The 22051-nt window shown below is 42.7% G+C and overlaps 2 protein-coding genes across 2 annotated transcripts; one reads left to right on the forward strand and one right to left on the reverse strand.

Annotated features, from left to right (window-relative positions):
• Positions 1 to 1935: 1935 nt before the first annotated feature.
• spryd4 (SPRY domain containing 4) lies at positions 1936 to 4152 on the forward strand. Its single transcript, XM_071894569.2, has 2 exons — positions 1936 to 2092; positions 3124 to 4152. The coding sequence occupies exons 1-2, from the start codon at positions 1960 to 1962 to the stop codon at positions 3663 to 3665; spliced, it is 675 nt and encodes a 224-aa protein (XP_071750670.1). The 5' UTR covers positions 1936 to 1959; the 3' UTR covers positions 3666 to 4152.
• Positions 4153 to 4205: 53 nt separating this feature from the next.
• gls2a (glutaminase 2a (liver, mitochondrial)) lies at positions 4206 to 15616 on the reverse strand. The gene is made up of 18 exons (XM_071894558.2): positions 15405 to 15616; positions 14506 to 14593; positions 12307 to 12428; positions 10431 to 10560; positions 10244 to 10323; positions 9967 to 10130; positions 9404 to 9462; positions 8036 to 8068; positions 7880 to 7938; positions 7726 to 7792; positions 7539 to 7589; positions 7250 to 7426; positions 6991 to 7122; positions 6762 to 6854; positions 6317 to 6378; positions 5949 to 6025; positions 5699 to 5762; positions 4206 to 5567 (listed from the first exon to the last, which is right to left on the reverse strand). The coding sequence occupies exons 1-18, from the start codon at positions 15614 to 15616 to the stop codon at positions 5402 to 5404; spliced, it is 1836 nt and encodes a 611-aa protein (XP_071750659.1). The 3' UTR covers positions 4206 to 5401.
• Positions 15617 to 22051: the final 6435 nt, after the last annotated feature.

Here is a 22051-nt window from a genome sequence, read left to right on the forward strand (position 1 = left end):
AAGCATATCATTCCTGCACGCCAACAACAGGAATCCAGGAGACCGAAGAGAAAAGAAATCCTTCTGACACTTCAGCTTCAATTTATTAAGAGTTCCTCTGTAGCTCCGTTTCCCGCATAACACCCCTCAATCCGCTGGTTTTCGGGTCAGGAGATCCTCTGCGGGACCTGACAGCGTCTTTAATTAGAGTAAGAGCCTTATTCTGGTCGGTGGTGAGTCGTGAGCTTTCCCCTCTTCTTGCGTTTGTGTCTGGCAGCAGCGACGGACGGGAGCAGAGCCGCTTAAAGTGGACTGACTGTCTGCGATGCACTCGAGCTCCGAGTTAACTAGTTTCACATCCTCACTACACAAGACCACAGCCCACAGTGTGCGCGTGCCCATTTAACTGAGATAACCGTGTGTGTGTGTGTGTGTGTGTGTGTGTGTGTGTGTGAGAGAGAGAGAGAGAGAGAGAGAGAGAGAGAGAGAGAGACTGAGAGAGAGAGAGAGACCCTATATAACCAAAAACTCTATCACTCTAAATCACTCTAATATTCATATTAATCTAAAGTAATCATATAGAGACGTATAGCGTGTCTGTGGTGCTCAATAAAGATAAAATAATTTAACATTAATGTTATTGTAGTTTGTTTTATTTCTTACAGTATAACTATAATAGTGCTATAGGGATTTACAGCTTTTCTGTGACATTTGCATTTGCATAGTATCCTTCTGAAATTTATTGTAGCATTAGTCTATTACTCTAGTTCGTTCTCTAGAGAGAGAGAGAGAGAGAGAGAGAGAGAGAGAGAGAGAGAGAGAGAGAGAGAGCATTGTGTGTAAGTATCTCTGTTCAATCACGTGACAAACTTTGATTGCAGCCCTATCTGGCCAAATAGGAGGGGGATTTGAACAACCTCTCTCTCTACAAGGGCCAGCTTTTCACTTTACAACAAATCCACTACGTGCCCAACTGTTATAACAAAAAAAGCCAGAAAGCAACAGTGATACGCCCAATGTACAGATTTGACCATGAATAAACCATGATACTTAGTCCCCAGCGGGACACTGGCGTGAAAAATGGATCTCGCTGGGTAACAAGGCTGACTCGAGCTTTGTTAATATAACAAAATATTTATTACATGCCATGAAAGATGCATTGCCCACCTTAAATGCATCAGCGTGAAAAAAAATCTTCCATCTGTGAGATAAAAGTGCTCCACTTGCCACTGCGCCCTGGGGCGCTTCTTATCTCAAGGCCGACGTAAACATCTAACAAATGCAAGGCATGAAAAATGCAGGGAGCCAAATTTGATATATTTATAATGTTTAAGCAAGGTTCTTCCAAGATGTACGATTTAAAATAATGATATTAGGCCTACTCTTCCCCATAACTAGTGAAGCGAATTGATAGGCTATTTCAGTTGTAATAAAAAATCACAGATATCAACCAAAAAACTGCTACTTTTTTGTAGCACATCTAAATATCAGATTGAAGTTGAATTATCCAAAAACTATATCCCAACCCACAGCCCTCTCAGTTGAAGCGGGCACTCAGATAATGGGATGAAAGTATTCCCATTACTTTGAGTTTATCAAGCAAAAGGCTGACAAAAACACTGGACATCAACGCAGTTTGGTTATCCTGAATTTGAAGGTAAGATAAGATACAACCACCAGTTTTTGGTGTGTAACAGTAAAGTAACCTTGTGTAATGAGTAGTGCAACGGATTACCGCCTCATAAGTAGAGTAATGCATTACTTTTGAAACACGTAATGAGTAATGCATTACTTTTTGGGGGCATTTTTTACAAGTTTACCAAACCAGGCCGTCTCACAGCAGTGGCCGCTGGCCGTGGTGCTGATTTGGAGTTTTGGCGGATCACCGTGTTCATCTCCAGGCCCACAGGTGGCAGCAGAGCGCAGTGATACAACATTTGGACAGGGAGAAGGAAACACAAACATGTGAGCAGCGTAAAAATGGCGATGCCCGCTAGCCTGACACATTTCTGTCGCCTGGCAGGACGGACTGTCTCCTCTCTGCCAGTCAAACATACGCGGCAGATAATCCTGCCAGCGAGAAGATGGTATATGACGAGGTCGACGGGAAATAGTGAGTGAACAGTTTTGGAAAACTTGTAGAAATGCGAGGCCTTTGGCCGTAGTTTGAGCTCAGAGGTCAGTGCCAGCAGATAGCCTAACGTCACGACGTCTATTATCGGACACGCAGCCAGACTCTCAATTCTTAACTAACGCATAACGCCTATTATTTTTCTGGCCTTTTCCCGACCCGCACACCAGTAACACCACACCCACTATCTTCCACAACTATTTTCTGACAGCATCGCCCACTAATACAAGGATTTAAAGCGGAGAAAACTTAAGTAACCGTCCAGCGCTTCCTTGGGCGGATACTCCTGTCCGATTTCTGTAAACAGAGATCAAAGTCACTTTGTACTCCGAAATATAGGTGTATCATTACAAACAAAAATGCATATGAATTGGTAAATATGTTTACATACTGAGGACTGAATTAACGGGCGGTCGTCGTGTAAATTTTGTGGGAAACGGAAAGAGACACGTCAGACAAGGGTCGTGTCCGATGATGGATGTGTCGCCGCTAGCTGTCCGATGATGGATGTATTTACATTAGATTCCTTACCATGCTTGCCCAAATGTCTTCGCGCATATCTCGATATTCTTGGCTCATTTGTGTCTTGAACTCGTCTCGAAAAGATAATGAGATTTATGACGTGATTTATGACGAGTTTAACCACGTTGCTAACAAGCTAGTTAGCAACACATCAGCAGCAGATTCACCCAGGCTGCTATGCTGAAAGCTAGTCATTGTTGACATGATCTTATAACAAACTTCTCTGACCTCCTGACCTGTGTACAGCTTATGCAGGATATTCAAATCAATTTCATGGATATTGACAAGTCAGCCACACCACATTTCCTTCATTTAGATTATTAGATGCCAGTGTTGTTTCCATCATTGATAGCCTAAATATCAGATTTTAAAGCATATCAGATTTAAGATTCAAAGGCGTACAGTGGAAGTTACAGGACTGAAATTACATCTGTGCATTTGTTTCAGTATAACAGAAAATAAATTACTGTTAATTTTGTTACTTTCTGTAGACTTGCAGTTCAGGCTAGATGAGAGAACAGCCCACAGCAGTCTGGACCTCTTCAAGAAAGACACGGGTGTCATCTACCGCATGCTGGGCCTGGACCCCAGCCACGTGCAGGACAACCCCGAGCGCTTCCGGGACTGGGCTGTCGTGTTCGGCGACGAGAAGATCACAGGCGGACGCCACTACTGGGAGGTGACGGTCAAAAAGTCGCACGAGTTTCGCCTGGGCGTGGCCGAGGCGCTGATGTCCCGGGAGGACTGCGTGGGCACCAACGGCTCCTCCTGGGTGTTCGGCTATGCCCAGCGCAAGTGGTTTGCCATGACCGGCAACAAGATGGTGCCTGTGACGCTGGTTGGCAAGCCGGACCGCGTGGGCGTCCTGCTGGACTACGAGGCTGGCCTGCTGGGGCTAGTGGACATCCAGAAACCCAAGGTCATCCACACCGTCAAGGCCCGGTTCAGGGGGCCTCTCTGCCCGGCTTTCGGACTTTGGGACGGGGAGCTGCTCACACACTCGGGCCTGGAGGAGCCCGAGGGCTTGAAGTGAAGCACAAGGGGAGCTGTGGGGGATGTTGATGATGGCGGAGAGCAGCCCGCGGCTTGGATGTGCATTAAGTTTGGTACCGTGGCACCACTTATTACAACAGTATCTTTAGTATCTGTCCAGGAACGAAAGCAATATCTTCCTCAGAAATTGGCTAAAGCTTAATTACAGGTGTTGGTTCATTATCCATGGTCCGGTTGGTCCATAACCATGACTCTAAACAATGCAAGTTCATACTTTATGTATGTCATACAACCTCAGGCAATTGTATCACAAAAGCTGTTTTTTTCTATGTACCTCGTGTTATCTCTGATGTGAACTAATGTGAAAATATGTGTGTTTATAGAGCATCTTGTTGAGGGGAATACTATACTAACTGCCAAGTTGTTGCCTTTGCTTTAAATTCTGGCATTATCCATACTCTCATCGTGCTAAAATCAAAACAAAACCTTTTTTGAGTCTCATGTTCATACTGTATATTGTTTAATAAAATGACTTAATTAAAACGGTTTTGATGTTTCTCTTTTATTTACAGCAGGATGACAGATTTTTACATTGACAGAATAAAGCTTAGCTTCAAAGTCCTACCTGAGGAATCATTTCACTGAAGAGCAAAAGTTAAAAAATGAAATTGCACATTAATTAAAATAGACAATGAACAAAAAGTATTAATTTGATATGCGATTGAGTTGCAGAAAACTCATCTTGTATCACATAACTTAGTTGAGCGTCTAGCACAGTGCAGACAATCACTTGTGCATAAAGAAGAGCAAAAGCTGTAGTCAACTGTGTTACATTTCAACACGTTAACATATATTGTGTTGAATGACACAAATGTGTGTTGTCGCAAACACCGAAGACATACAGATATGTTGAAAATGACACATTTCACACTTTAGCGTGTGAAGACAGGCAAAATGGTGAAATGAGAGAGCTTGCACCAAAGAGCAGAGAGCAGTTTCCCAAAAAAATTACCCAATCACCACATCACACATCTCAATCAGCATCTCAAGCTCTCAACAGTGGATAAATCTAAATGTTGAGCTGGTTTATGAGACACGATGAACTGACACCATCCACAGTGAAACACTTTCAATGTACAGACACGAATGCAACTGAATTACTTCCTTTTGAGGTAGAATAATTATTAGGCTACAGCAGAACTCTTCTTCGCTGATAACATTTCTAACAAAGCTACAGGTATGGAATTATGCGGCCATTACACTGGAGCATAAAAGGCACTGATAAAATAATGATATTAACACTGGTGAAGCAAAACATGTTTCAATATATTAGAAATAAATAAACACAAAGCATATACATATTTACATCACAGTGGCATTTTCCAATAGCGGCTAAGCATATAACAATAAACATGATGGCAACTATAGCCAAATCATGGCTCCAAATCATGGCATCCATCTTCCTCCAGACAAGCAACAGGTTGCTTGTTGGTGTCTTATACAGTGCTACGTTGATGCTTTACATTCTCAAACCATTCCTTGTACAGAAATGTACAGAAATGCAATAAAAAGGCACTTAATTAAGTTATAACGATCTACGGATGATCCCACCATCATTATAACATACATCATGTGTTACCTCATTAAAGATACATTCATTCATTAATCCTCCCAATCACACTATCTCTTTTCAATCCTCTTGGGTGCATAAGGTCTTAGGTATTTCATAGAATAAACAATTTTAATTTCCATGACTCCTTCATTATCCCATGTGGCTCAAACGACACCCTTCAGTGTGTCCAGTGTGTCTAGTGTGGTCTTCTGCTCCTCTGTGTTGGACTGGGAGTTGCTGTCAGCGTACATGCGCTGGTACTCCTGCAGCACTGACACCACACCGTCATGGCTGAACTGCATGGCATCATCTATGGGGGTGTTTCCCCATCTAATGAAGAACACAAGGCAATATGGAGATGGATAGATTGTCATAGTTGGCAATATGGAGAAGAAAAGATTCCTACTTTTCTTATTTCTAATTTAGTAATGGATGAATGGGTAGATGTATAAGAGCCATACCTGTCCTTCACATGGGGATTCACTTTGCACACTTCTGTTAGGAAGATGACTGCTTCCACATGGCCTGAAATAGAAAGTGAACGATCCCATGTCAACGCAAGACTGGCGAGCCATTCTTCTCCATGATAAGCCCGCCATCTTTCCAAACCAGCCCAACACATTGTTATGTAAATGTCATATTTCATTTATTCTAGTTTTAATATCAGGCAGACATTATTGAAGAATGAATTAACTAATGATTAAATGTCACCTTCGGCGGCAGCGATGTGGAGTGCAGTGCGAGAGTCGTAGTCTGTCTCCTCCATGTCCACAGCTGAAAGGGCAAACCTGAAGGGATAACCAAGAGGTGCAGACGGAGGAACAGAGAGAGAGAATGCACATGGAAAAGGTTAACTCAGGTGATAGATGGCTAACTGTCAAGGTACTGTGTCTCGCTGAATAGCCCTAAAATTACAAAAGTAAAAGAAATAAAATTGCGTTACATAAACATGAAAGGAGACATGTTCAAAAAAAGCCATGAATGAATTATTAAGATTGTATCATCGGGCTCTCGTCCGCTAGTCTGGCGCCGGAGCTTTGTGATGAAAAAGTAAAGGCCAAGTTTCTGTCTTTACTTGCCTCCTCAGAGAAGAGACATCGCCGCTGTAGGCCGCAAACATCAGGTTCACCACCGACTTGTTCTAATGAGGCAAAAGGCAAACGTTATGATAATGGATTGGTTCTAAAAGTGGTTACAGAAAGAATACTGTCTGATTAGTTGTGTGACCATTTATTATTCTGGGAAGCACATGACTTACAATTTAACACTGGGGAGAAGACTCACCCCAAGTCATAGTATTCCCATGATGTCATATGCATTTCCTACCAATATGGTGCTTTACCATAAACACAGCTCACTGGCAGTGGCTGTCAATTGATTATAATCACCTGTTACTTTATGACAATCACCTGTTATTTTCCTACCAAGATGGCCGTGTGGTGATGTAACAGAATACTATGAATAGGCAGCCTGAATGACAGCTGTAACATACTGTAAATACATAGCAGTGAAGCTGGCTCTTACTGGGTCATCATCTGATCTTCTCCTGGGGTCATGCTTCCTCGCGAAGTGCCTCAGGTTGTCGTAGTTGTGGAAGTTGAAGTGAGACACCAGCTCCTAATCAGTCAAAGGTGGAAAAAGATGGAATATTTGAAACATAAAATAGTCATTTGTTCATGTAATCTGTCAAATATGAAATCTATAAATCTAACAATTTGTTATATTCAAGAATGAACAATGACAACATGCATACCTGACAGAAGTGAATTCCACGAACGCTGTTTCCGAGCCGGTCTAACGGGGGAGACCAACACATCATTCCCATGACATTGGGGACGACCAACAGCACAGCACCCGAGACGCCAGATTTAGCAGGCAAGCCCACCTAAAGAGAGACAACAAAACGTCCCGAAATAAGTGGCTGACAGTAAATGCAATAGTAGAGGCCCCACCACTCTGAGCTGTAGGCCACCTATTCTTTCAAGCAGATCATCTAACTCCCGGCGACTCACTTGGAAGGCAAACTGTCCCGAGAAGTCGTACATGCCACAGGAGTGCATGAGGCTCAGGGTGTTGCGCACCGCTTCGGCACTCAGCACACGCTCTCCTGTGATTGGACAGATACCCCCATTGGCCAGGGTGGCAGCCATGACACTCCCTGACTCACAGGTGACTTCAATGGAGCACAGCTGGAATGGAAAAAACAAATGAAACAATCAGACCTTTGTTGAGCCAGAGAGACACAGAGAGGAGTTTCAAGTTTCACCTACAGAATACAAAAATTTTAAAGCAGAGTCTCACCTGAAAGTAGAAATCCAGGGCCGCTATCATATCTGCGTTATCAGGAAAGCACTGAAAGGACCACAGCTTCAGGTCAGACTCAGTAGATATTAATTTTCTCTGCTAAGATAACACTCTGAAAACTTGAACAAGCACTTGAAGATATCTTAGTTACTGTAAAGTCAACACAAAGCTCTATAAGACTCACTTTTTTCTCTTTCAGATAATAACCAATCGCATAATTCCGATCACCGGTCTCCTTCTCTGACTGGAAACTGTAAGAACATAACAGGTATGAGAAGCTGTACTTCATGTGGTGCAGGACAAATAGGGAACATTTTCTTTTGTAGCACAACACTCACGTTGCATTGCTGAAGCCCACGTACTCATTGCCAGCCATACTTTTCAAGAAGTCCATTACCTATAATGACAACACATTAGCGGATGGTTTCAGTTGGGAGACCAAACAAATGAGCAGAATCCTAGAATAAGTTTGAAACTCAAAAATATTCACTTACATAGTCAAACCTCTCCGCCTTGTTTGAAACAGGCTGTCAAAAGAAGGAAAAAGTCAGTTTATGATGCAATTTTTATACACCAAGTGTCATTCAGTCCCTATAGATGGCCGTGTTTGAGTACTTTGACACCGTGCCACAGGTTTGAGTGTGGGCGTCTGGGTATGACATGTAGAGGGTGTCTTTCTGACTGTCAGTCCATGTGGCAATGTGAAGACTGTGGCAAGGGCTTAGCGCTTGGGGGTAGGTTGAATTTCAAGGTCCAGTAAAAGATCATTACCAAGTTGTAAAGTTACCAAATAGGAGGAAGGTATTGTTTTCCCATATTGCTTTTAACGACTCTAGCCGTAAAGGTTAAAGATGATATCAAATATTGCTTGGAGTTGAAGGGATGATTTCATGGTCAATAATGAAGCTGGCTTTATGTGAAGTAGTTTCTCTGTGGTGCTCTCCCTGATATGCCAACTTTTTTTCCAAGAAAACTCATAAAGTTGTGACATTTACACTTTGGAGGTACAACTGCTCCCATCAGGGCATAAATGTTGCAGAAAGTCAAAAACAACATTCAGCGAGTTTTTACTTTCAGTCTTTTCTCTCTACCTGCACGTAAAATCTCGATCCTCTGTGTATATAACCTTATCACTGTATATACAAACAATATCCAAACTCAAATGTGTCCCACACATGCACACACACGCAAACAAGGGTGGCTAACACACCTTCTACTCCCAGGGCTGTAATTGGCCAGAGAAACACACACGCCCCTGCCGTCAGTCCACAGCTCAAGCCCCTCCCCCTCTGCTGAACCTGGCCCACATATGATAAGAGGCCGATCTTGTCAGTCAGCTGGCGAGGACAGGTAGCCAGCGAGAGGGAAAACTCAGCAGAGGAGGCATACACAGCCATATATGGGTACCATCCACCCCCACATGTGTTACAATAAGGCCAAAGCTGAAGGATAAACCTGGCTGCTGGTCAATCAGGTGGTGTTGACCATAGTCCAGCCACTAAGGCCAGTAAGCGAACAGTCAATAGCTTATTGATTACTTATGCCAATGTGACAGCTGCTGCTGACATTATAGCTCAGGTGTTTATTCTTCTAGGTCATTTTGCATTGATACGATTCCTTACAGCATTTAAAGTCACAGGCTATGTGATACACGATATTACTATCTGTTCCAGGGAGGCCACCCTTCATTTTTTCCTGCTGGACACCCTTATTAAGGAGAGCCAGATGCGTAGGAGGCTTTGTATGTGTGTATGTGTCCTATATTAAAAATCTCAGCACACATAAACCCACAGCCTTTGATGATTCAGAACGTGCACCGTCATATTAATCTGTTCACTTCTGAAAAGCCTTTAGATTTTTACCTTTATTAAAGAACTGATGACTATAGCTCCGGCGTTCACCATTGGGTTGTGTGGTTTATCTGCATAAGGAATGAGAGCATGTTATCACACGCTTGCACCTAACCAGCAGGGCAATAAACTACTGAGATTACAGTGGCTTTTAAACAAAAGGACCTAAAATAACAGCTAATAAAATGGAAACACTTGCCAGTTTGTTCCAGAGGTGAATATGTAATAACAAATGGCTATAAAGGTGAGGTGACTATACAGTATAATAGTAAACAGTGTTGCTCACAGTCCATGTTGCAATTACCGATCAAAGAGCTGATGCTGCCAACATTTCTCAGTGACCTTCAGGTGGAGAGGGTGGCTTATTTTTTTTTATTTTTGCTTTACACAATCATTAACCAAAGCCAGGATTAATCATATCTAGCATTATTGATTACAGCTTGTTTTTGTGTAATAAAGTAATTCCCCTCAGTACTTTAGTCATCCTTAACCCACCAAAACAAGTGCTTCTGTATGAATGCAGATATAAAGAGGGCATGTGTGAAGTGAAAGTCCATACTACACCCCTCTCTTACCCTCCTCATCAAGAGACAGCTTGTTGAACTTGAGTCCGCTTGGTTCTTTGCCAACAAAGTGGTGCACACGCTCAGTGCCGAGCTCGTGCACAGCGATGGCGTACTCCAGCGGCTTCACACATGACTGCAGACAGAAAGGGACCTTGGTGTCGCCCACAGAGTGTCTGCACAAGGACGTCATGAAAAAGCAAGGAAAAAATGAGAGTGTTGGGGAGACGGTAAGTGGTTAAAGATTTCTGAATGGAAACAAACTGATGGAGTAACGTCATGATGTTACCTCTGTCCGTCGACTGTGCAGAGAGATGTTCCCCAAAGATCAGGACTGAACTTAGCCAGCTGAGGAATGTAATCAGCTACCTGCACACAGACAGATTCACAGAACAATATGAATGTACTGTAATGAATGAGCAGACACTGATTCTCTGTGTGTGTGTGTGTGTGTGTGTATTCCCTCCCTTACTCACTTGTCCTCTCTCCTGCTGCTGTGCATTGTCGTACATCTCATTGACGTGCTGGGTAAACTCTTCAAAGTCTGGGATGATGAACTTTTTTCTGAAGGCCTGAGTCAGCAGGATGATGTTGTTGCCCACACACCTATAAGACAACAAGTGATGGAACTGACATTATGAAGATAGAAGATGCTGCAATGGGTCTAGATGTGGATTTATAATTTCTAATACAATTAAAACATTATTAATAACAGAAACAGAACAAAAGGCAAAAGCACATATTAGCTCACTGGCAAAATTGAATGGCAAAGAAGGAACTCATAAAAAATATAGTAATATAAATAATGTAGTAATATAAATAAACAAGAGGCACTTGAGTTGCCTAATGTCCCACTGTAAGATAATCTAAAACTTAAGTTAAACTTTGGGGGTCAGCTAAGATAACTAGATAACTGACTAGATTGCATTTTTTCATTAGTAGCAAGAGCGCTAGGCTTCATTATATTAGCTTCCTCCTCTCTTACCCTTTGCCTTTTTTCACTGGGTTTCACCCTAAATAAACCTGAAAAACTGTGATTCTTTGGCTCCACCCACTGAGGTTTAACTCAACCAGTGAGATGATTTCTGCCTCCAGAGCAACTCTTACCCTGAGAAAAGTGTATATAACTAAAACTACTATCAGTTTCCATTGAAGTGAATCTTAAATACTTGAATCTTTAATGGTCTTTTATCGTTGTATTGGAAACATACCAATACAGTAACAGGCGATGTGATAACCTGAAGTGGTTATCCTATGATCCAATCAGATTGGGCTCACAGTGACCTACTTCCAGCCAATGAATACCCAGCTAATAGGAATTGGTAAACAAACACGCCCACCTATATTATCAGATTATATTGTTTATTGTAGATCTTAACTGGTAAGTACTGTATGATCCCAAAGAAAGGAATGTGCATTCTGTCACAGCGGGGATAAACTGAAATATCCGGGCCGCAGTCCTCACTAATCCAAAGCGATGCTAGCGTGAGGTTTTGGGACACCAGGGAAGAGAGTGGAGAGAGATTGCATTATTCATACAGGACATTTTATCAAAAAATAGGAGATAGCTCTCTCTATTTCTAGTAACCTATTTATAGTGAGCTCTTGAGTGTTCTTCGGGAATGGATAACAATGTCACCTCTCAAATTTCAGAAAACAAGCAAGCTAAGGTGCATGTGATTAATTAAGTTGTCAGAAGTCAGCCAGACCGTGTAACCCACTACTGCTACAAGCCAGAGGATGAATCAGAACTGCAGTCAGTAAACCACCCTTGCCAATTAGGAAACGATACTGTTTGGACAACAGTCTGGACAGTCCAGAGCTTGCTGATATGTTGAGTCCTCTAATATAATTGACACTGTCTGGAGTTCAACCAGAATGATGCCCTTTTACTGACCGCCCTGGAGACCCCTCAGTCTTTCTCCACCCGCTACTCGCTTCAGTGTGTGTGCACACGTGAATTCGGTCTGTAGCAGCTGTCGGCCATAAAACGCCTGTCTCTGTCAGTCTCTCAGACTCAAATAGCCCTGACTACACAGATCACCTCCTTTATACAGCCCCAGTCAAGTATGAAAGACCCTTAACCTTACCTAACCTTTAGGAACTTTTTCAGATTGATTTGCAGTTTTCAAAAACTGCTTTGGATATGCAACTTTCAAGTAGGAGGAACTCTATTCTAAAAACATTAGAATTCACACCAGATTGGCACATTGTGGATTTACATCAGTGGCAAAAAACTCAATGTTTATTTAAGCAAATGCAGTGCGTGTACAGTGTGCCTTTGACATGCAGGTAATGGCTGATACTCTCATGTGAAGAATTGTATGCATTAATAAGCAAAGCTTTTCTCACCTTCTGAAGAGCATCTGGTCCATCATGACTGGCCCAGCGGAGTCACGTGTGGATTGACGCATCTGACGGACACAATCACGCAGCCGAGGGTCAGATGTCAACAAACCTGTTTTTTTCAAAGCCTGGAGAGGGTGGAAAGGAGGTTGTTTTTGAAAATATGGATAGGCAAGGGGAGAGGGAGAGAAGAGGGAGATGGAAAATGGGAAGATAGAGAGAGATGTGGTCATAAATTACATTGTTATGAATGACTTTATCAAACAGTATTGCCTGCGGGTCAAAGGCACAGGAAAGTACACGTAATGTCAATTATCAGGATATCAAAAAATGTGTTGATGAGCTATGTAGTTACTGGACGTCAAAGGCTCAGGGGCCCACACATGCGACCCTGGAGGAAATACAGGCGCAGGCCGGATCACTGGAATCCCTCCTGTGAGCCAACTGCAGGCCATGCTGACAGCCACAGTATGAAACATGCATGTCTATTTTAGGCGACATCATGTGCATGAGCCTCCAGACCAGAGAGGCTCCTGGTTATTTTCAAACTCATCTGTCTGATAACTGATTCAACTGGCACTCAGTACCAGCACGTTGCTGGAAGCTTGATATTAGTGTTATTGTATGTCAGTGGGACACATTGGTCAGTGACTCTTGGCCTCGGGGCAGTAAATGCTGAGTTGTGGGGCAGCATTTACACTGTTACAATGTTTTGTATAGAGTGTTTTCCTTCATTAGAGAGTAGTTTCTCTGTTTAAGTAGGCTATGTGAATACTCTCACCTTCACAAGTGGAATAACAACACAGAACTGACACTTACAAATAGGCCTCGCTAATGAGAACTGCATGTAGTGTAGTACAATGTTTCAGCCTGCGTGATACCTGCCTCGATATGTTAATATCTTTTTAATGTAATGCCTAAGTACCCTGAAGGCCTGAATCAGCCTTTATCTCAAAAAGGCTCATCAATAAATCTAATGTAAACTGCATTATTAAATACACAGTCATGCCGCGCAAATTATTAATCACATGTAGCATGTCAAGGCGATGTGCTACACTAATACATAAAGATAAAACATCCAGTTAAAAAAGAATCTTGTGAATCCAGTGGGCTCAAATTATTATGGCTAAGCTAAATCCACGTCTGGGAAACTGACCCATCTGCCATAAAATTTACATGCGAGCACGTCCCTTCCTCTGAGTGAATCATCCTTGTAATATAATCACAGACGTTTCTCCTTGCTACTGACTAATACTTTCATGGTCTCTGTCCTATCCCAGTCTCCTCTACAAACACGTCCAGTCATCCGTGGTGCAACAACAAGCCACCTGTGTTGACACACTCCTGTTCTCCTAGATGTGCGCTCCTATCAAAATGACTGAGTTGCCATAGATGCCAGGGTCACAAGCTGTCCCTTCCTGGCTTTTGGATGGGACTCTCTAAAACGACATGCCACGTGAAGCTGAACAAGTAATGAGGGTGTGACGGGCTGCAAGTTTAAAGCAATGGCTTGTTAAATATCACAGCACACACACACACACACACCACCCAGTCTTTTAATAGATATTTGCTCCGTTCATCTGAGTATGCATACGAAGGGCCCCTGGCAAGTCTTCGAACACATGAATTATGGTTCACGGAGGGGACATAAAGTCCTTTACACCTCTTAAATACTGGGTGTGTGTGCATGGGCCCGTGCAAAGGGAGATGGTCTAAGCTTTTCTACAGTATATGCTACCTCAGTTGCTCATCAAACCTTTAGGTTCTGTTGCACTGTATACTTACAGAGATAAAACAATTGCAAATAAGAAACAGTTCATAAAACTCCATCTGAGGAAGTTCGCGTCCTGTCTGCTTGTAGAGTCTCACAATTGTCAGATATTAATTAAAGCTCAATCCAGCAATTATGATTTGCTGAAGAATGAATGTTGTTGTCTGGTTACATCAGTGTCACACCTGCTATATTTAGTCCTATTACATAAGGAATTCCCTAAACACCTTTAAAACCTGACCCTGTGTTCAGCTGGAGACACTTTGCAGTGGATTCCTGTTGCAGCTCCTCTTTCACTTCAGTCAAAGGTCCTTTTAGGAAATAGAATGTGTTGTAGGAGAGAATGTGTTTGTGTGTGTGTGTCTCAGCATGCCATGGAAAGTCAAAACAGTCCTTGGTGTGACAGAGGAAGGATGAATGTGTTGTTGACTCACAGAGATGAACTGGGAGAGTGGGATCATCTCTTTGCCCTCAGTGATGGTGTAGAAAAGTAGGTCCTCCAGTCCACACATCAGCCTGTTTCTGACAAAACAAACAACAGAGCGTTATGCCGTGCTATGATTTTCAAAAACCCGCACTGGCTCAATGTAAATATCGAAACAAAAACATGAATGGTGTTTAACCTGTTATGTCAACAATTTAGCCGGTAGTGAAAACACTGGCAACCACCCGGGGTAATTAATGACCTAGTTCTTCACATGAACTGAGTGTGTGTGTGTGTGCAAGAGAGAGAGAGAGAGAGAGAGAGAGAGAGAGAGAGAGAGAGAAACCACTAATACTGACCTAATACACCTATGTAAATACCATCCAGTTTTGAATGGTTATAAAGTTCTTGGGAGTCCTCACTACTTGGATCTGTATCTCTAAATCTACAGACCTGTATTCTGAAAGACAATTCATCTTGTAGTTTTTAATATATGTAAATAAAACACATTTATTCTTTGTACAGAATGACCTTTTTGTGTTTATTTTTGTTTTGCATAGGGCTACATGGCCTGAACAAAGCTGACTTAAGAACTCTCTTAATATAGTAAACTTTAACAGGATAGAAATATCACAGCACAAGTTCTTAAAGGAATATTATAGGAATATTATAGTGATACCACAGGAGAAAAAAGAAAAAAAACACACACACACACACAATAAAAACACCATGAATTACAATAAGGTCACCATAAACTCACTGAGTACAACAGACACACTTAAAGGGAATGTTTTAGGAATATTATGGTGGGTTTTCCTTCGGAATAGTATGTAGGAATACTGTAGGAAGATTATGATGTATATTAGGAATATTACAGTGATTTTATGGTTACAGCCTGCTGTAACCTACTTGCTGTGTCCTTGGTCCACGTCAGGGTCCGTGTGGTGATGGAAGGATCTGAGGATGTGCGGTGATGCTGCGCCCCAGTAGGTGAGCTGAACAGGTTGCTGCGTCCTGGACAAAACAATGTTGTCAGCTCCAACTCTGGCGGAGATCCCTGCATTTTTAAGTAGCTGGAGAATTCCCGGGTTAGCTGTCCGCAGACTTTTCAGACAATGCATTGTGATAAGTTGGGCTGTAACTTTTAATAATTCAAGAAAAAAGTCTAGTACAGTAGCTAATCTAGAGAAATATTTGTGACCAGTGCCCCTTGTGCTCCTCTGAGGTTTAATACCAGCTGTCCTGCAGCCAAGTGAGGGCTGTTGCTTGGGGGTGGGGCTCAGTGGCTGTGACACACACATGTTAGTGAGTAGACAGACTGATGGGGTCAATGACCAATAGAAACTCAATCCAAACTGGGAATCATATGACTTACCACATAAACATTTTGTTACAAGGGCTGGTGAAGTTATTAATGAAAAATCACTATAATATTCCTATAATATCCCCATAGGCATTTACAGTGTGCATGTTGTACTCAGTGAGTGTATAGTGATCTTATTTAGCCTTATGATATTTTTTTTTATCTCCTATGGTATCGAAATAATAGTCCCAGGACATTCTTATAGGACTTATAGTTGTACTGTAATATTTGTATTTTATCCTAAAATGTATTGCAGGATTACTGTAGTTTCTTCTTCATAAGGGCAATTGACCTATTTTCTGACTGTTATGGGGTCAGGCAGATGCATAGGAAAGTTTTTGAAATCTCCTGGTGCCCTGTCATGTTTGTTGGCTGGGGGAGGACCGACGGACAGAAGGACAGATAAAATCTGATCGCTCTGGACAGTCTCAACATAGTGTTAGACTGCTCTACTTTTACAGATGCCTAATGTGCACAATGATCACGATCTATGAGCACAATATTATTCGAACCTCCATCTGGGCCCACATTTGGCCTTACACTGAGTTTAAATTGAGCTGGGAGGTTTGGAAGAGCTCATATAACCAGTGAACAAACCTCATACTTTAATACTATGCAGCATTCAGCAAAAAACTGGGCTTGGACCCAAATGCAACTGTGCAACAGCAGGGTTATCTAACAGTTACCACAGGAATTATACTGTCCCATTTTTCACCAATAGCTTTTGGCAAGATCAGGGTTCAATTTAATGATCTTTTGCATCCCAAGTATCTGTACTCCCACCTCACCAGTACATTAAATTCACTTGGTGAGAGAGTTGGCTGACCTTAGCATGAGTCATCATAATATCCATAATTTAGATTATCAAATGACTGTGGTTTCTGTTGGGTTTAACCTGTTATTAGTTTAGTTGAATCAGTTATTACTTATTTATTCTAAACATGTTTGTTGTTGGCCAGAAATCTGGCAGCAAAGGTAGGTGAGAAGTCAGCATGTGATTTCCAGCTTATCACTGCTACTGCTGTTGTATAGCGACACCCCATGGCAGGTTTACCACACAAGCGTTGGAGCCTTTCTATCCTCTTTGCCTGTAGGTGGCATACTCACTCCAGAACCTGCTGCTCCGCTCTGAGAGTTGCTGTCTGCCTTCTCTGACTGTGCTGTTTTGTCGAGAGGACACATGTTGCTGAGATCCTTGCTCTCTAGAGGCCCAGGCTGCCTGCCATGGGGGTTCAGGACCCACCCGTATACATGACTCTGTGACTTCTTGAGTTTGTGGCCTGGATTCTTCTCTTGCATTACAGTTGCTGTTTGAGACGCTCTGTGTTGACCACCTTATCACTCTTCACCTCTCAGTAATCCAGCCATAGTATAGTTTGGGTGCAAAATGATCTGACATTTTACAAACCACAGAGAAACCACCAAAATAAATTCTGACTGTCTGTCTGTCTATCTTCCTGTCTTTCTGTACCTCTGCCCATCCAAACAGTGTGTGTATGTCTGTAGTTCTAGACATCATTCTATTATTGGTTGTTAAATTGCTGTCTTTTCTGCTAGTATGTCCATGGAGGTTTGTATCAAGGCAATTTAAAGTCTTTCAGGAGACAGAGTTTAGAGACAGACAGACAGTCAAGGATCCTGGTGCCCCTCCACGCCCATGTCCCGTTTCAGAACATCCCATTTCAGAACATACCAATACTAACCATTCACGCTCTGTCAGTCTCATCCCTGTAGATTGTCTAATATTAACTTCCAAGCAGAGTCTAAGAGGCGGCATGATATTACCTCCATTACCAAACAAATGAGGCCTCATTAAGTTCTGGTGGTCCCCTCAGCGTTTCTAGGCATGTGACTTCTCCAAAGGGGTGCATGCTAACCCATGGCCTCTCTGCACTACCTCTGCCGGTTGTAGCTTCTCTGTTTTCAGGAGAAAATGTTTTCCATTCCTTGGCCAATGAATGCCAGCTTTGTCCCTTCAGCCTCCATCTTGTGTGAGAAAGCCCCCCTTGCTGCACTCGCTAAGCCTGCACAAACTTAACCTCTCCCCCCCTCTCCGTCTCACACAGGAAAAGAAACATACCGGGTTTGGTGCTTTGATTCAGGCTCAGTAATCTGGGGGTCTGGATGAAGTCTTGGCTTAGAGATCACTTTGGACAGCCAGTTTTAGAGACTCGAGGAAGGAAAAGGTGTAGTAGCTGCTGAAATGTGATAATAGTATTATGATAGATAGTATTATGGTTAATCAAATAAAGATTTTAGCCTGAGAGCATAAATGAATCCAAGAGATGAGCTTATTAACTGCATCATAAAACCTAAGACATGGCCAAAGACTGATACAGATTTTCAAATAACTCTTTATTAAAGGTTCATTTAGTAGACACTAGTGTACGCTGGAGGGTGTGTGGCAATGTTAATAGAAACAAAGTAAGTTGCAATGTAATTCAAAGCAATGAAGCACATTTCTTCTCCTCATTATCAGCCTGTCCTTTGCCACATTTCTCCAATTACACTGCCATTTTCTGAGGAGTGACGCCTGCTTGTTTTCCTGAATCACCCCAAGCCCTGTTGGGCCTGAAATGCATACTCTACTTGGACAGCCACACACCACAAAATTTTGGAGTGATTGTTTTATTACCACAGAGATAAAGTTCCTTAAAACACCTTAATTCAATGCTGTCCGGTTTCCAATTTCAGCCGAGCCCGAAGCCGACTGCATGGTAATAATTTGATATTAAGTTGAAGCCATGAAATAAGAACTGTGTGTGGTGAAACGAAGCTCCTTATTAGAGACTGTTAAATGCTTGTAGAGATTTAATGCATCATTTAATGCATCTCTCAAATTAAAGGATAAGGGCCATTACCCATGTGCCACCCATGGTGAATGGAATTCCATCTCTTTGCCAAATTGACTCTCACCCGCATTCCTCCACATAGTGACACACACACACACACACACACACGCACACAGGCCTAGAGAGAGAGAGAGAGGGGGAGAGAGAGAGAGAGAGAGGGAGGGAGAGAGAGAGAGAGACCAACATGGTGGTAGCCATGTAAAGGGCATAAAGCTTTTCTGAGGCAGACTATTCCACAGTTTTGCTGAGTCAAAGGAGAAGAAGCGTTCAGAAGTGTCACTTTAAAATGAAATACTATATACACAATATTGGAAAATTGTGGCGCCTACTCTAACAGAAAAGCATGGAAATAAAACTTGCTGTATAATAGTGGGACTACTGAAGTTTTTATCCATCCTATGACCTTTTACAGATACAATAGACACAGTTTTGGGAATGGAATCATCTATAGCCTACTGAATATCGGGCATTTCCCCAAACAGATAAATACCAAATCCAAAATGAAATGCATCAATTATTCTACATTAGATTACTGTGGTTTTTTTTGTTAGCAGCTATATGCTTAAAAACGTTTGGATGCAGGACTAGCCATGCAGATCCTGAGTGAAGTTGGTTGTCTTGACAGTGAGTGCTTGACTCTTGCTCATGACTATCAGTTCTGCCAGATATCCACTAGAGGGAGTTTTTTCAACAACGCACCTTTGCATTAGGAATGAAATCCAAGTACTTGAAGAAATATTCTCTAAAATTGTCCTCATCATAATTTGGCCTAATTTCTTAAAATCAGCACAGTGCATCAGAGTAGCATTTTCTTTTCCTTTTTTCACACCACTGACCATCTTTTTTCAGCAATGCATACTGATAAATGTTGTAGCCACTGGTGCCTCATCTGTATTCTAATGATACACTTTTGGTAATTATAACCTAAACTACTAGAATCTAATCAGTTTTTTTTTTGTTTAATGAGGGACAGAACACATAGAGACACGCTGTCAGCTGTCTGGGCCAGCCCGTCCCCTCCTCTTCCCCAGGTGGGCGCAGACAACTTCCCGTCACCCGCTTGTGTACCCAGAAGCCCGCAGGCAGCCACCCCTCCGCTGCGGTCACTGTGCCGAAACCTAGACACCCTCTAGACCCCTGGAGCCTCTGTGCACTCGTACAGTCGTGAAAGATCACCCACCCCACCCCTCCCTCCTTCCGTCACCGCCATCTCTTCCCCTTCCCCTACCCTCTAACCTCCCCCCTCTCCCTCCTTCATCCTCCTACCTTCCACACCCTTCCTCAGCACCCCCCCCCCCCCCCCATCCTCACCATGCAGCTATCCCACTGCCTTGCCATCTCACAGCATTCCGCGGGCCGTGCACACAGAGGCCTATTGTGTGTGCCGGGAGACGGGGAAGGCAGTATACAGTCGGAGCACCAGAGAAATAGGATGTGTAGACCGGACTGGACGCAGTATTTCTGCTTTACATTGATGCAGTTGTATCGTTAATGTTGCAGTGGTGTTTGGAGACTTTACTGCAACGTTGTTTGAGAGAATCCAGAGAGCAGCAGCGATAACTGGGCATCGATAAATGACAAACTCCACACACTACTACGATAACTGGCATGAGAGAAGTGATTGTGCTGCAGTTTCTCAGCTGTTTTATTGTTTGGAAATTAGACATTTAGGTATCTTAGGATGCAGTTGGATAGTGGCAGTAATTTCTTTGGCCTCTCCACTTCCTTCTTCATTTCTGTCCCCCCCCGACCAATTCTGTTTCTTTTGGAAACTTGCCATGGTCAACTGATTTACAAGCTTTGTAGTTTTCAACATCTTCCTTCCTTGCATCTATTTATGACTTCAGGGTGCATGATTTGGAAGAAATAAGTCTATGAGTTACTCTTTATGGGGCTATAAAAAGATTGCGTAGCAGACCACCCTACTTTACTTTGCTGCACTGAAGTGTGCTGATACATAAACCCATTAATGAGTTGGTTTTCAATGCTTGTTAATCTATTTTAACTTTATCGTCATAATTGAATCATCTTGCTGTTTGTCCAAGAGGGACTGATGTGCTCACAGTAACATTTGTAATTCGACAGAGTGTCTTGCAACAACCCAATACAGTCGATCTCCAAGTCAAAGCGCCTTGAGCCAAGACGGCGACTCCATCTTAATTCACGTTACCAAGCAACAGTGACTTGACCTGACACAGCAAAGTGCGGTGCAGAATGACACTGTGTACTCCTCTATTGTCCAAAGGCCACAGGTTATTGATTCAGCTGGGAAACTGGCCGTTTAAATTCCTGAAGGGTTTTTGTCACTGGACTCATCGGCGTCCATGGCTGTTCAGTTCGGTTCTAGTAGCGACAAAAAGTCTGTCAACCCTGCTCTTAAACCAAGAACTGTCTTCTTTGAGAGCCACTGTGCTGACCTGAGTCATGATAATCAGTCTTTACAGTCACCAAGGTTGAAGACAGCGAGAAACTTAATCCAGATAAAAAACACTGCACAAAGGAGGAGACACTTCTGAATTTTAGAGAACTGATTTGAGCTGATTTGGGATCAGCTCTGCCCTCCGTTCTCCACTCTTAAACATCGCTGTGATCTACCAAACCAGCTCTCAGACCTGATGTTTCAGAGTTGAGATGGAGGGTTCAAATCTTTCTTTCCTGTATGTGGAATGAGGGGGGCTCTCCAGAGGGTCATGACCCTGGAATGACTGTGCCTCTCCACATGACAAAGACCCCCTTTCAAGCTCACTCACCTGCTCCTATCTGCCAGAGAGGAACATGATAAAGATCATACAGACGTTTCATCCCCCTTCTTACCTTTGGCCCAGCCTCACGATGGATATTCCTGACATATCTGTGCTATTTTGTCTCAGTCAGGAATGTTGCTAGGAAGGTAAATAAATCCTGCTATAGTCCTACTAGTCAACTATGCTGCATGGGCATGGAATCCCTAATTGATTGATGTTCAAAATTAATATTAAACTCAAGGGGAAACTTAATTCTAAATAATGCTCTGGCTCCTTTGCGGCTGTCACAAGCAGTGGCTGTAGGATTCGGCTCCTAACCGGTTCTCACAGCCTCTTGTCAACTGGTCTTTGTCCAAACAGACCGACCTCCTCTGAAAAAGTTGGACTGTAATGTGAACATGACATAACTGCACTGTTGATTGGTCAGCTCTACACTTTAAGGTTGTCTAAGGTCTGCAGATAATCCATAATCCAAGGTGCTAGATCCAAACGTACTCTGACCCAGTGTTGAATTCCCATGCCCTCAGAGTGACCACTGCTGGTTTTCCATTCCAGTAGTTTAAGAATGTATTTTATCTTCCACCAGTGTCTGCAAAA

This window comes from Centroberyx gerrardi, chromosome 14 (genome assembly GCF_048128805.1).
Source record: "Centroberyx gerrardi isolate f3 chromosome 14, fCenGer3.hap1.cur.20231027, whole genome shotgun sequence".
In the NCBI taxonomy this organism is placed as follows: Eukaryota; Metazoa; Chordata; class Actinopteri; order Beryciformes; family Berycidae; genus Centroberyx; species Centroberyx gerrardi.